Here is a 15,151-nt window from a genome sequence, read left to right on the forward strand (position 1 = left end):
GCCTATTGGACAAGGATGGGTTGGGGAGGGACTTAGTAAAGGGCTAATTCCCACCATAATAACTGATGTTAAAATGCAGGACTCAACAGGAGCTTATAGACCTGCCCTTTTTGTTCCATTCCTAAGCCAATCATGCTGCTGCTCTGACAAAACTCTGTCCAATCACTAATCAGAACAACTGATGATATTTATAATGTGATTAATGGCTAGGTGTGCTGTCTGTCATGCTCACTTCAGCACGGCCCCAAATTGACACTAATTAGCCCGCGGACCCCCTTTTGGAAAGGTATGCCAGAGACCCCTATAAGAAGGTTTTTACGGCAGTGATTCTCAACCCATTTAATTTCAAGGACCCCCCAGTTTGACATGCATTAGTCTACGGACCCCCCATTTAATGGCATTTCTATCTGTGGGACTCCCAATTTATATTGTAAAATCAATGTTAATTTAACTCTGAGAGTGTACAACGGGTCCATTTGGTTCCATGTGTACACTCTCAGAGTTACAGACCCATAAGGGTCCATTTGGTTCCTAACTATCATTTAGCTGGGGACCCTCTGGAACTCCCTGAAGGACCCCTGGGGGTCCCCGGACCCCTCTTTGGGAACCACTGCTCTGGAGCCCAGTGGGTCTCAGGACTCCATTTTTGGGTCAGAAAACATTTCTGAGGGCTATGCCCAGCTTTCCACAAACATTGGCTTGTGATTGGCTGATCACCCCATAGCGATGATTTGATTGGCTGAGCAAAGTAGACTATACATTATTGAGGATAAAAGTGAGGGCAGAAAAGTGATGACGCCAAAAGTGATTGGCCGGAATGACTTGTGTGATGTTGTTTGATTGGCTGAGCACGGAATGTGATGTATGATGATGTATGAGTGTGATTTATTTTTATTCCTACATTTAAAAATAATCCATAGAAATAAAGTAATTTGTTTTTGATTGATTGAAGTATTTATTAACAGTTTGGAGAATTACAGTACATTTCAAGCACAGCTCAATACAAAAAATGTTGACTGTGGACGACACCATAAAGCATTACACTTGTTTACAATTGGAACCACCATTTTCAATTCATCATAACATTTAGAGACTACAAACATATTCACTACATAGCCAACAAGAGGAAATCATCATAGAGGAGGTAAAAAGGTAAAAAATACATATACAGTGAGGGGAAAAAGGGGTGGGGGGGATTTAGATTTTACGGGGGCCAGTTTCGAATTGCAGACGTCCGTAGGTGCCCTTTGAGAGCGGTTTTGAAGGAGTCAAGGGATTTGCATGTCTTAATGACTGGTAGGGCGTTCCACATTTTGGTGGCATAGGAGCGAAATTAATTTAGTCCCTTGTTTGTGCCGAATCTGGGTTGCACATGGTTTGTTGAACTCCCTCTGGTGTTGTGGGTGTGGACTTCATTGACATTAAGGAAGTATTTAGAAAGGTACATGGGTATCTTAGTGAAGTATTTAGACAGGTACATGGGTATCTTAGTTAAGTATTTAGACGGGTACATGGGTATCTTAGTGAAGTATCTAGACAGGTACATGGGTATCTTAGTGAAGTATTTAGACAGGTACATGGGTATCTTAGTTAAGTATTTAGACGGGTACATGGGTATCTTAGTGAAGTATTTAGACAGGTACATGGGTATCTTAGTGAAGTATTTAGACAGGTACATGGGTATCTTAGTGAAGTATTTAGACAGGTACATGGGTATCTTAGTTAAGTATTTAGACAGGTACATGGGTATCTTAGTGAAGTATTTAGACAGGTACATGGGTATCTTGGTGGTGTATCGAATCTTGTGGACCAGACCCATTGCATGATCCTGTACTCTGTCGTCGACCCTAAGCCATTCCAGCCTGTTCGGGGAGTGAGTAGTAGCCTGACCAGTTTGTTTTTGGAAGTCTGGAGCCTTGTTTTAATGGCCTTTGAGGTGCTGTGGTACCAAGAGGTGCATGCCATGCATGTTGGGTGAACTATCCCTTAAGTATGCAAGTGTGGTTCCGAGGGAGACATCAAATGTACCTTCTAATCTGTCCTATAGTAACAACACTAATGCTGTGTTTTGAAACCAGCTCAACTTTCTTGTAGTAAAACAGCTACAAACGTCAGAAATATCTTTGCATGTTCATGTTGCTGTCTTGCATTGAAAATGAATGGTAGACTGTATCTTTGCATCTGGGTTTTTTTTTAGGGGAGTTTATGAAATAACTTTAGTCTCAGTTAATCCATGCTAATCCTTTGTTGCCACAAGAAGAGCTCTCTCTCTGTCTCTCTCTCTGTCTCTGTCTCCCTCTCCCTCTCCCTCTCCCTCTCTCTCTCTCTCTCTCTCTCTCTCTCTCTTTGTCTCTGTCTCTGTCTCTGTCTCTGTCTCTGTCTCTGTCTCTGTCTCTGTCTCTCTCTCTCTCTCTCTTTCCCTCTCTCTTTCTCTCTCTGTCTCTGTCTCTGTCTCTGTCTCTGTCTCTGTCTCTGTCTCTGTCTCTGTCTCTGTCTCTGTCTCTGTCTCTGTCTCTGTCTCTGTCTCTCTCTCTCTCTCTCTCTTTCTCTTGTTGGGGGAACATACATTGCCAAAGCAATCAAAATGCAGACGTGTATAAAATATGGGCTCACTACTAGAATAAAGGACTGTGAACAGAGCTGTCTAACCATATGAATAAAGGACTGTGAACAGAGCTGTCTAACCATATGAATAAAGGACTGTGAACAGAGCTGTCTAACCATATGAATAAAGGACTGTGAACAGAGCTGTCTAACCATATGAATAAAGGACTGTGAACAGAGCTGTCTAACCATATGAATAAAGGACTGTGAACAGAGCTGTCTAACCATATGAACTACTAGAATAAAGGACTGTGAACAGAGCTGTCTAACCATATGAACTACTAGAATAAAGGACTGTGAACAGAGCTGTCTAGCCATATGAACTACTAGAATAAAGGACTGTGAACAGAGCTGTCTAACCATATGAACTACTAGAATAAAGGACTGTGAACAGAGCTGTCTAACCATATGAACTACTAGAATAAAGGACTGAACAGAGCTGTCTAACCATATGAACTACTAGAATAAAGGACTGTGAACAGAGCTGTCTAACCATATGCAGGTTTATAAAGGACTGTGAACAGAGCTGTCTAACCATATGAATAAAGGACTGTGAACAGAGCTGTCTAACCATATGAACTACTAGAATAAAGGACTGTGAACAGAGCTGTCTAACCATATGAACTACTAGAATAAAGGACTGAACAGAGCTGTCTAACCATATGAACTACTAGAATAAAGGACTGTGAACAGAGCTGTCTAACCATATGCAGGTTTATAAAGGACTGTGAACAGAGCTGTCTAACCATATGAATAAAGGACTGTGAACAGAGCTGTCTAACCATATGCAGGTTTATAAAGGACTGTGAACAGAGCTGTCTAACCATATGAATAAAGGACTGTGAACAGAGCTGTCTAACCATATGAACTACTAGAATAAAGGACTGTGAACAGAGCTGTCTAACCATATGAATAAAGGACTGTGAACAGAGCTGTCTAACCATATGAATAAAGGACTGTGAACAGAGCTGTCTAACCATATGAACTACTAGAATAAAGGACTGTGAACAGAGCTGTCTAACCATATGAACTACTAGAATAAAGGACTGTGAACAGAGCTGTCTAACCATATGAACTACTAGAATAAAGGACTGTGAACAGAGCTGTCTAACCATATGCAGGTTTCCAATAAAATGTGCTGGTAGAAAACCTCATCTTAAAAATCACACTTAGCAGCAAAATGTACCTTTGATGATGGAAAATCACATTAAAGATAACTTAATATAAACAATTTAAATCTCTCTCTTTCTCTCTTTCTCTCTTTCTCTCTCTCTCTCTTTCTCTCTCTCTCTCTCTCTCTCTCTCTCTCTCACTCTCTCTCTCTCTCTCTCTCTCTCTCTCTCTCTCTCTCTCTCTCTCTCTCTCTCTCTCTCTCTCTCTCTCTCTCTCTCTCTGACCACGACCACTGGCCTTGACACTATGCAGTCCTCATTAACATTCCCCACACTCCCGACCCCCAATATAAATTGCTACAATGCTTTTTGTTCTTGCCTAATGTAAGTCGCTCTGGATTAAGAGCGTCTGCTAAATGCCTAAATTGTAAATTGTAAATTGTACAATAACCTTAATAATAGAGACGATACACCATAAATAAATAATCATTAGGGAAGGTGTATGCATGTACTATGTGTACTATATGTAAACTCTTCATTTCCATTTTCCAGCCATTCAGTTGCATAAAAAAAAAGAAAAAAGGGGTTTTTTCTTTTTTTTTTTTTTAATAATTTGGGGGACCCCCCAAAATAATTTGGCGACCCCCCCCCGAGGGGTCGCGACCCACGGGTTGAGAACCCCTGCTCTAATCCAACCAGGTCTGTTTCCGGGTAAACAAAATATCCAATGTGTTGATAATCCCCCCCGTCCCCCCCGCCCCCCCCCCGTCCCCCCCGATAATCCCCCCGTCCTGAGAGACTGTCAGATAATCCACTGGTTTCACATCATCACACGGCTGTGGAAAAACAAACATATTGTTCAAATATTCTCCAGACCCCAGATCTGTTCGGCCAGAACTCTTTGGCTGAAAGTGATAAAAGGCGGCCTTAATTACAGGGATGACATTTTGCAGGCCTACAGTACGCTGACCTTGTTGACAGCCATTCAGTGTCATTGGGAAATCGGTTCATGTTGTACATTTAAATTAACCCATTTAGACCTGAGGGCGATTCTACAAAATCCTGACAGTTTACAGAAAAACCTCAAACATTTTCATGTCAAGGACCCCCAAAAATTGTATGTAATTGGCCTCCGACCCCATCTCAAAATATGTTGTTCCAGGGACCCCCCCCCCCCCCCCCAGAAGCAAAGATTTGAGTTAAAAATGTTCGCTCTGAAAGAATATATATTCGAAATGTGCGCCACATTTTCACGATTTTTCAAAAATAGCAGATCAGTGCCGCGCTACGAGCTTGTAGGTCTGCTATTTTTCAATAGCTAAAGTATAACATAATGCTTAAGTTAAAACACCAAAAGGGGTAAAAAGATAGCGTGGTGAAGGGCAGACGTTAAAGTCGCCCAGACATCGCCCAGAATCTCCCCAATCGGCACATCCATCCATGCAGGACATTGGGTTTGTGGATAAGGTCGACATTCAGGATGTGTTCAGAGCTGTTGGGAGAACGCAACAGGAACTTATGGATGATTGAGGATGCATCTTTCTACTGGACGGGAACCCCTGTTGGTGTTTAAAGCATTATGTTATACTTTAGCTATTGAAAAATAGCAGATCTACAAGTGCATAGTGCGGCACCGAGTGCCACGCTACGAGCTTGTAGATCTGCTATTTTTGAAAGATCGTGAAAATGTGGCTCAGATCTTTGAATATATATTCTTTCAGAGCGAACGTTTTTAACTCAAATCTTTGCTGCTGGAGGGGGGGGGGGGGGGGGGTCCCTGGAACAACATATTTTCAGATGGGGGGTCCGCAGCCAAATACATATAATTCAGGGGTCCTTGACATGAAAATGTTTTGAGAACGACTGATATAGAAACGTTTTTAACAAAAACTAATTGCTGACGCTCCCCTCCATGTGCTCCGGCAGGTGACGGAGGTGTGTGGAGCCAAGCGTCTGGGCTACTTCGGCACGGCCCAGTTCTACATCGCCCTGAAGCTGCTGGCCGCTGCCCAGTCCGGCCTGCCCGTCCGCCTGGAGAGCATCACGGCCAGTAAGTAGTGGCGTTGATTATCTTTACACAGCAAATTTTGTCTGTCGTAGTCTTTTGGATACAATTTAGTTTAGTTTTTTGTCATATCTTAGTCCTTGGAAATGTTTTGGTTTTAGGACAAATTCTTTCCAATGTTTTGGTTTTTAGGCGTATTTTGGCGGGCCTTGATGGCATCGCCGCAATGTCTGATTTTACACGTGGTTGCATGCTGAAAATACAAGCTGGAGCAGAGCTTGTAGATCGGCTATTTTCAGAGCGCAACAGTCACCCACGCGCACGTTTTACTTCTACTCGACTGGATCTCTTCTCCACTAGTGCCATTTTAAATGTTTTTTTGTGGCTTTCGCCTTTATTTTATATTTTTTATGGAGGGATAGAAAGTAGGCTGACAGGAAATGGGGAGAGAGATGGGGGGGGGGGCGGGGGGGGGGGGGGGGGTCACTAATCCCATTTTAGTCTTTTTTTCTTCTATAATTTGTATCCCACGATTTTGCAACCCATTTTTTTCACCCAGTGTCAATTATCTAATGTAATCCTGGTTGCTACACTTCCTCTGCCAACCTGGGGAGGGCAGCGGACTGATGATTCCTTCTATGCATGAGGAGTCCAAGCTGCTCGTCTTGTGAGAGCAGCAAACAAGGGATCAAAAGCTTAGCTTAACATGCCTGGATTTGGTCTTAATCTGGATGAGAGGCAGAGAGGGGTGTGTGTGGGTCTGGATGAGAGGCAGAGAGGGGTGGGTGTGGGTCTGGATGAGAGGCAGAGAGGGGTGGGTGTGGGTCTGGATGAGAGGCAGAGAGGGGTGGGTGTGGGTCTGGATGAGAGGCAGAGAGGGGTGTGTGTGGGTCACGTGATGGATGAGAGGCAGAGAGGGGTGTGTGTGGGTCACGTGATGGATGAGAGGCAGAGAGGGGTGTGTGTGGGTCACGTGATGGATGAGAGGCAGAGAGGGGTGTGTGTGGGTCACGTGATGGATGAGAGGCAGAGAGGGGTGTGTGTGGGTCACGTGATGGATGAGAGGCAGAGAGGGGTGTGTGTGGGTCACGTGATGAGAGGCAGAGAGGGGTGTGTGTGGGTCACGTGATGAGAGGCAGAGAGGGGTGGGTGTGGGTCACGTGATGAGAGGCAGAGAGGGGTGGGTGTGGGTCACGTGATGGATGAGAGGCAGAGAGGGGTGTGTGTGGGTCACGTGATGAGAGGCAGAGAGGGGTGGGTGTGGGTCACGTGATGGATGAGAGGCAGAGAGGGGTGTGTGTGGGTCACGTGATGAGAGGCAGAGAGGGGTGGGTGTGGGTCACGTGATGGATGAGAGGCAGAGAGGGGTGGGTGTGGGTCACGTGATGGATGAGAGGCAGAGAGGGGTGTGTGTGGGTCACGTGATGAGAGGCAGAGAGGGGTGGGTGTGGGTCACGTGATGGATGAGAGGCAGAGAGGGGTGGGTGTGGGTCACGTGATGGATGAGAGGCAGAGAGGGGTGGGTGTGGGTCACGTGATGGATGAGAGGCAGAGAGGGGTGGGTGTGGGTCACGTGATGGATGAGAGGCAGAGAGGGGGGTGTGGGTCACGTGATGAGAGGCAGAGAGGGGTGGGTGTGGGTCTTAATCTGGATGAGAGGCAGAGAGGGGTGGGTGTGGGTCTGGATGAGAGGCAGAGAGGGGTGTGTGTGGGTCACGTGATCTGGATGAGAGGCAGAGAGGGGTGTGTGTGGGTCACGTGATGGGGTCTTAATCTGGATGAGAGGCAGAGAGGGGTGGGTGTGGGTCACGTGATGAGAGGCAGAGAGGGGTGTGTGTGGGTCACGTGATGGGGTCTTAATCTGGATGAGAGGCAGAGAGGGGTGGGTGTGGGTCACGTGATGAGAGGCGGAGAGGGGTGTGTGTGGGTCACGTGATCTGGATGAGAGGCAGAGAGGGGTGTGTGTGGGTCACGTGATCTGGATGAGAGGCAGAGAGGGGTGTGTGTGGGTCTTAATCTGGATGAGAGGCAGAGAGGGGTGTGTGTGGGTCTTAATCTGGATGAGAGGCAGAGAGGGGTGTGTGTGGGTCTTAATCTGGATGAGAGGCAGAGAGGGGTGTGTGTGGGTCACGTGATCTGGATGAGAGGCAGAGAGGGGTGTGTGTGGGTCACGTGATCTGGATGAGAGGCAGAGAGGGGTGTGTGTGGGTCACGTGATCTGGATGAGAGGCAGAGAGGGGTGGGTGTGGGTCACGTGATGGATGAGAGGCAGAGAGGGGTGTGTGTGGGTCTTAATCTGGATGAGAGGCAGAGAGGGGTGTGTGTGGGTCTTAATCTGGATGAGAGGCAGAGAGGGGTGTGTGTGGGTCACGTGATCTGGATGAGAGGCAGAGAGGGGTGTGTGTGGGTCACGTGATCTGGATGAGAGGCAGAGAGGGGTGGGTGTGGGTCACGTGATGGATGAGAGGCAGAGAGGGGTGTGTGTGGGGCACGTGATGGATGAGAGGCAGAGAGGGGTGGGTGTGGGTCACGTGATGGATGAGAGGCAGAGAGGGGTGTGTGTGGGTCTTAATCTGGATGAGAGGCAGAGAGGGGTGTGTGTGGGTCACGTGATGGATGAGAGGCAGAGAGGGGTGTGTGTGGGTCACGGGATGGAAGGGGCTAAGTGGGTCTGCCCTGATTCCATGAGCACTGCACCTAACCTGACTCCGCCAGATGGGGCAGCAGAGAGTTCCTAGGAGGGAGGAACTCTCAGTCAAACCCAAAGCTCTCCCTCCGTCCAGAACAGACGAAAACGACAGACAAGGGTCTTATTGTTGTCGTTGGCTATAGCACGTGACCCCTGGCTGGTGGGGGACTGTAAGAAGAAGGAATATAAAGTGTTACTGAATTCTGAATTTGAATGTGTCCGTCAGTCAGACCTCCCATTTAAACACTAGTACAAAAAAAGCTGCCGCACATCTTTTCTTTTATATTATCCTTGGGCATGTGGAACTAAATCACAAGGTATAATTCTACACGTTTGCGTCTGAGTAGCTAAGTCGGTCTGGGTTTGATCCTGAGCAGCGCGCCAACTCGCTTGACGTGTGCTGTTAAGTACAGTGAGCTGAGCTGATGGTAGGAATGAAGCTCCATTTCAGCACTACATCTCCTGGTCTAGCGCCTTATAAGAGGGATACACACCGTCAGCACTACATCTCCCAGAGTCCCATGGGGGTCTAGCGCCTTGTAAGAGGGATACACACCGTCAGCACTACATCTCCCAGAGTCCCATGGGGGTCTAGCGCCTTGTAAGAGGGATACACACCGTCAGCACTACATCTCCCAGAGTCCCATGGGGGTCTAGCGCCTTGTAAGAGGGATACACACCGTCAGCACTACATCTCCCAGAGTCCCATGGGGGTCTAGCGCCTTGTCAGAGGGATACACACCGTCAGCACTACATCTCCCAGAGTCCCATGGGGGTCTAGCGCCTTGTCAGAGGGATACACACCGTCAGCACTACATCTCCCAGAGTCCCACTTTTAAAATTGCATCCCACGATTTCTGCAAATTGTCTAATGTAATCCTGGACACTATGCACTCCCTCTGCCAACCTGGGGAGAGCAACGGTCTGAGCTCATGCTTCCTTCAATGCATGAGGAGTCCATGTCGCTTCTTTTCACCTGACAGGGGGGAGTTTCCCCGGTTGGAGGTTAGCGCGTGGAAGGAACACGTTATTGACATAATTGTGAGGTTTGCACCCGATGGAGACAATTTTACTGTACGTCAAAAAATAGGAATTAAAAAAAATCCAAAAAGGTAGCACATCCAAAAATGTAACCCATTCTGGGCGGGAACCCCTTTTGGTGTTAGCATTATGTTATGCTTTAGCTATTGAAAAATAGCAGATCTACAAGCTCATAGCGCGCCACCGAGTGGCGCGCTATGAGCTTGTAGGTCTGCTATTTTTGAAAAATCGAAGAACGACTGACACAGAAACATGGCTTTTTCAGAAAACTGTCAGGATGTAGAAGACATTTATAGAATCTGATCTCAGGTCAAAATGGGATAATAAATGGCGGACAAGACAAAGTACTCACATTCCATGTCTGTATTGGCACACACCAAAAAGGAACAATTACAATTACAATTTACAATATAGGCATTTAGCAGACGCTCTTAATCCAGAGCGATTTACATTAAGCAAGAACAAAAAAGCATGGGAATACATCACATAAAAAAGCATTTATCATGAAACATGCGTAAACAGTGGAATATCTATATAATGAAACTATACATATAAACTATACATATATACTATACTATGCTATGACTAAATACAATGCAATTATAGTGCTACATAAGATGCTTTAAGTCTGTATCAAATTCTATCTAAGTCTACCGAAATGCTATCTAAGGGGGTAGGGTAAGTGCTACGGGCCATGATGGAGTCTGAAAAGGTGGGTTTTCAGACTAGGGCGGAAGATTGGGAGTGATGCTGCAGTTCTGATTGCAACGGGGAGTGCATTCCACAGTTTGAGCCAGAAGGGAGAAGAGTTTGGGACGAGTTTTGGGAACGCTTCCGCGTTTCGGCTATGCAGCATACTGTACACCAGAGCCTCTATTTACTGTACACTTTGTCTTTGTGAAGCTAAACTCTTACAGGTTTGATTGATTGATTGATTGAAGAATGTATTAACTGTTTGCAGAATTACAGTACATTTCAAGCACAAACTCAATACAAAGGCTGTTAACTGTGAGTGGACGACCCAATTAAGCATTACACTTGTTTCCAATAGGGTCCACCATGTTCAAATCATCAAAACATTTAGAGACGTACAAATAGACACTTCTATAGACAGAACAGGAATTCATCATAAAGGAGGTAAAAAGGGAAAAGAAACATATACAGTGAGGGGAAAAAAAGGGGTGGGCGGTGGGGGGGATTCACGTTCAGCTCCGTTAATTTGTTTGTTTTCCTTGGAGGAGCTGCGTTGGGTCCCCAAGTCGGCTCCGTGGCCGTACCTTGAGTTGAGTTGAGAATGACTGAACATAATACACTCTGTACAGCTAAATAAATCCAAACTCTTAAGGTGAGAATGACTGAACATAATACACTCTGTACAGCTAAATGAATCCAAACTCTTAAGGTGAGAATGACTGAACATAATACACTCTGTACAGCTAAATAAATCCAAACTCTTAAGGTGAGAATGACTGAACTTGGTACACGAGACTAGAGAGAGGCAGTCTTTTTCATTCATTCAAGTTTTATTTATTCTCTAAATTACACTGAGCTATTAAACCCATTTTGGGCGGGAACCCCTTTTGGTGTTTTAACTAAGCATTATGTTATACTTTAGCTATTGAAAAATAGCAGATCTACAAGCTCATGTTATTTTTGAAAAATCGTGAAAATGTGCCTCAAATCTTAGAATATATATTTTTACAGAATGAACATTTTAATTCAAATCTTTGCTTCTTTCGACGTCAGGCCTAAATGGGTTTTAAACTCATTTTCAGTGTCGTCGAGGAATACAATATCATATAGAAAAACATCACAATACATCAGAGGATCAGGAAAAGGACAACAAAAGGTATACATGTGAATTAGGTTACAAATAAAAAGCTAAGACAAATTTCAAAACGATCTAAAAACAGTTACATATCGTGGGGGTCTGTATGCTCACCAAGGTTTTAAAACGAAATGTGGTCAATTTTAATGTTGTTTGCAGGTTATTCCATGTATTAGGGCCACAGAAGCCAAAAGCAAGTTCAGAGTTAACTTTTGGTACCTTGAATTTGGGGAAACCACTTGACCGGGTGTGGTAGGGCTCAGAGTCCTTGACAGGGTGTGGTAGGGCTCAGAGTCCTTGACCGGGTGTGGTAGGGCTCAGAGTCCTTGACCGGGTGTGGTAGGGCTCAGAGTCCTTGACCGGGTGTGGTAGGGCTCAGAGTCCTTGACCGGGTGTGGTAGGGTTTAGAGTCCTTGACCGGGTGTGGTAGGGCTCAGAGTCCTTGACCGGGTGTGGTAGGGCTCAGAGTCCTTGACCGGGTGTGGTAGGGCTCAGAGTCCTTGACCGGGTGTGGTAGGGTTCAGAGTCCTTGACCAGGTGTGGTAGGGCTCAGAGTCCTTGACCGGGTGTGGTAGGGTTCAGAGTCCTTGACCAGGTGTGGTAGGGCTCAGAGTCCTTGACCGGGTGTGGTAGGGTTCAGAGTCCTTGATCTGGTGTGGTAGGGCTCAGAGTCCTTGACCGGGTGTGGTAGGGCTCAGAGTCCTTGACCGGGTGTGGTAGGGCTCAGAGTCCTTGACCGGGTGTGGTAGGGCTCAGAGTCCTTGACCGGGTGTGGTAGGGCTCAGAGTCCTTGATCTGGTGTGGTAGGGTTTAGAGTCCTTGACCGGGTGTGGTAGGGCTCAGAGTCCTTGACCGGGTGTGGTAGGGTTTAGAGTCCTTGACCGGGTGTGGTAGGGCTCAGAGTCCTTGACCGGGTGTGGTAGGGCTCAGAGTCCTTGACCGGGTGTGGTAGGGTTTAGAGTCCTTGACCGGGTGTGGTAGGGCTCAGAGTCCTTGACCGGGTGTGGTAGGGTTCAGAGTCCTTGATCTGGTGTGGTAGGGCTCAGAGTCCTTGACCGGGTGTGGTAGGGCTCAGAGTCCTTGACCGGGTGTGGTAGGGCTCAGAGTCCTTGATCTGGTGTGGTAGGGCTCAGAGTCCTTGACCTGGTGTGGTAGGGCTCAGAGTCCTTGATCTGGTGTGGTAGGGTTTAGAGTCCTTGACCGGGTGTGGTAGGGCTCAGAGTCCTTGACCGGGTGTGGTAGGGTTTAGAGTCCTTGACCGGGTGTGGTAGGGCTCAGAGTCCTTGACCGGGTGTGGTAGGGCTCAGAGTCCTTGATCTGGTGTGGTAGGGCTCAGAGTCCTTGACCGGGTGTGGTAGGGCTCAGAGTCCTTGACCGGGTGTGGTAGGGCTCAGAGTCCTTGACCGGGTGTGGTAGGACTCAGAGTCCCATTTCAGAGAAGATGAGATGCATTTAGGACAATCTCCAAGCACGGCTTTATACAATTTTGACTCTACAGTAGGGCTGTCAGTTAACCTCTATAATCCAATTCGAATTTCATTGCTTCATTATTTGTAATTTTCGAAAGTATTCGAATATTTACATTGTTTATTTTAGCTCATTATAGCCTACTGAAAAACACCTCTATACACAGAATATCAAGTTTTGTATGCACGTTCTGTCCACTAGAGGGCCCCCCCATCCAAACGCCAAAGCTATTTTTTCAACATGACATGGTTTGCACGGAAAAATAATAATAATGTTTCATTAGTCAGTCTATCATGGACGGGACAACTCCAGACTCCAGATCACCAGCAGCAATAGAGCAATTGTTTCTCTATTTTAACAGAATGCTTGGCTATCAGATGAACAGGCCAGTAATGCATAGTCTGCAGACAACGTTTTCTCTTGATGTTATTTTCCCGTCCACCTTCCACTCATCACCGCGTTCGGAAATAGCGCACTGACTGCACTGTGCAATGCAAACTAATAGGCGAGTGCTCTCCTGTCCGGTGCGATATTTCCGAACGTAAATGTTTCCCTGTTGTTATCTTGAGCCTCTGCCTTGTTTGTTTACACGTGTGCTGCTGCAGTGTTGCTTCCTGCTTTAGTCTGACTCACGCCCAGCGGCAGCTATCCCACTTGATAGAGTGAGGACGTAACGAAAGCACCGCCCCCTGCTATAACTCTAGTCTGGAAGGCGAGAAGCGGCCGGACCGATTCAACAGCGGTAGATTCGTTATTCAATACATTAAGCGAGCGGATAAAATAAAATATAAAACAAAATAAAAATATAAAATAGAATTAATAAATGATAAAAGCTACTTTCGAATGGTAATTTTAGCATTCGAATATGTATTTATTTCTTCATTTTCGAATTTCTTTCATATTATGAAATTCGTTCTGACAGCCCTACTCTACAGTAACGTGTTATGTCTTTGTCTCTCTTCAGATCTACCTCTGCCCAGGTTCGTTGGGCTGAAGAACGAAACAGAGCTGCGCTATGTGACCCAGAGCGTGGACGCCCTGCAGGGGGGCCCTGCGCCTGGCGTCTGTGGGGGTCCGGGGCCCTCGTGGACCCCCGCTGACAGGGGAGGAGGAGGCTTCAGACACCTGGAGCCCTGCACCGCAGAGAAGCAGGTGAGCCTTTCAGACACCTGGAGCCCTGCACCGAAGAGAAGCAGGTGAGCGTTTCAGACACCTGGAGCCCTGCACCGCAGAGAAGCAGGTGAGCGTTTCAGACACCTGGAGCCCTGCACCGCAGAGAAGCAGGTGAGCCTTTCAGACACCTGGAGCCCTGCACCGCAGAGAAGCAGGTGAGCGTGTCCGCAGCGCCTGTCCTGGGACTCGGACTGCCCGAGTCAAACGCGTCCACATTGGATGGGTAACGAACCTTGACCAAGTGATTTTTTAAACACATTTTCATTGCATTCTAATGCGCTTGAAAACGTAGATTGATTTGAAAAGTACAGCCAAAAATAGTCGATATTTCGTTACAACAGTGGTGGTCCCTCCCCATGCTGCTCTTAGTCAGTGTGGTGGTCCCTCCCCAGGCTGCTCTTAGTCAGTGTGGTGGGCCCTCCCCAGGCTGCTCTTAGTCAGTGTGGTGGTCCCTCCCCAGGCTGCTCTTAGTCAGTGTGGTGGTCCCTCCCCAGGCTGCTCTTAGTCAGTGTGGTGGTCCCTCCCCAGGCTGCTCTTAGTCAGTGTGGTGGATCCTCCCCAGGCTGCTCTTAGTCAATGTGGTGGTCCCTCCCCAGGCTGCTCCTAGTCAGTGTGGTGGTCCCTCCCCAGGCTGATCCTAGTCAGTGTGGTGGTCCCTCCCCATGCTACTCTTAGTCAGTGTGGTGGTCCCTCCCCATGCTACTCTTAGTCAGTGTGGTGGTCCCTCCCCATGCTACTCTTAGTCAGTGTGGTGGTCCCTCCCCAGGCTGCTCTTAGTCAGTGTGGTGGTCCCTCCCCAGGCTGCTCCTAGTCAGTGTGGTGGTCCCTCCCCAGGCTGCTATTAGTCAGTGTGGTGGTCCCTCCCCAGGCTGCTCTTAGTCAGTGTGGTGGTCCCTCCCCAGGCTGCTCTTAGTCAGTGTGGTGGTCCCTCCCCAGGCTGCTCCTAGTCAGTGTGGTGGTCCCTCCCCAGGCTGCTCTTAGTCAGTGTGGTGGTCCCTCCCCAGGCTGCTCTTAGTCAGTGTGGTGGTCCCTCCCCAGGGTGCTCCTAGTCAGTGTGGTGGTCCCTCCCCAGGCTGCTCTTAGTCAGTGTGGTGGTCCCTCCCCAGGGTGCTCCTAGTCAGTGTGGTGGTCCCTCCCCAGGCTGCTCTTAGTCAGTGTGGTGGTCCCTCCCCAGGCTGCTCTTAGTCAGTGTGGTGGTCCCTCCCCAGGCTGCTCTTAGTCAGTGTGGTGGT

The 15,151-nt window shown here is 47.4% G+C and overlaps 1 protein-coding gene across 1 annotated transcript in view; it reads left to right on the forward strand.

Annotated features, from left to right (window-relative positions):
- reps2 (RALBP1 associated Eps domain containing 2) overlaps positions 1-15,151 on the forward strand; it is a gene marked incomplete at its 3' end in the record, with an annotated part of 131,509 nt that overhangs the window by 28,550 nt on the left and 87,808 nt on the right. The window contains exons 2-3 of the mRNA XM_079507048.1: positions 5,643-5,766; positions 13,711-13,898. Coding sequence (XP_079363174.1) covers positions 5,643-5,766; positions 13,711-13,898 — 312 coding nt within the window. The remainder of the gene's footprint in view (positions 1-5,642; positions 5,767-13,710; positions 13,899-15,151) is intronic.

This window comes from Electrona antarctica, assembly GCF_951216825.1.
Source record: "Electrona antarctica genome assembly, chromosome: 7".
Lineage (NCBI taxonomy): Eukaryota > Metazoa > Chordata > Actinopteri > Myctophiformes > Myctophidae > Electrona > Electrona antarctica.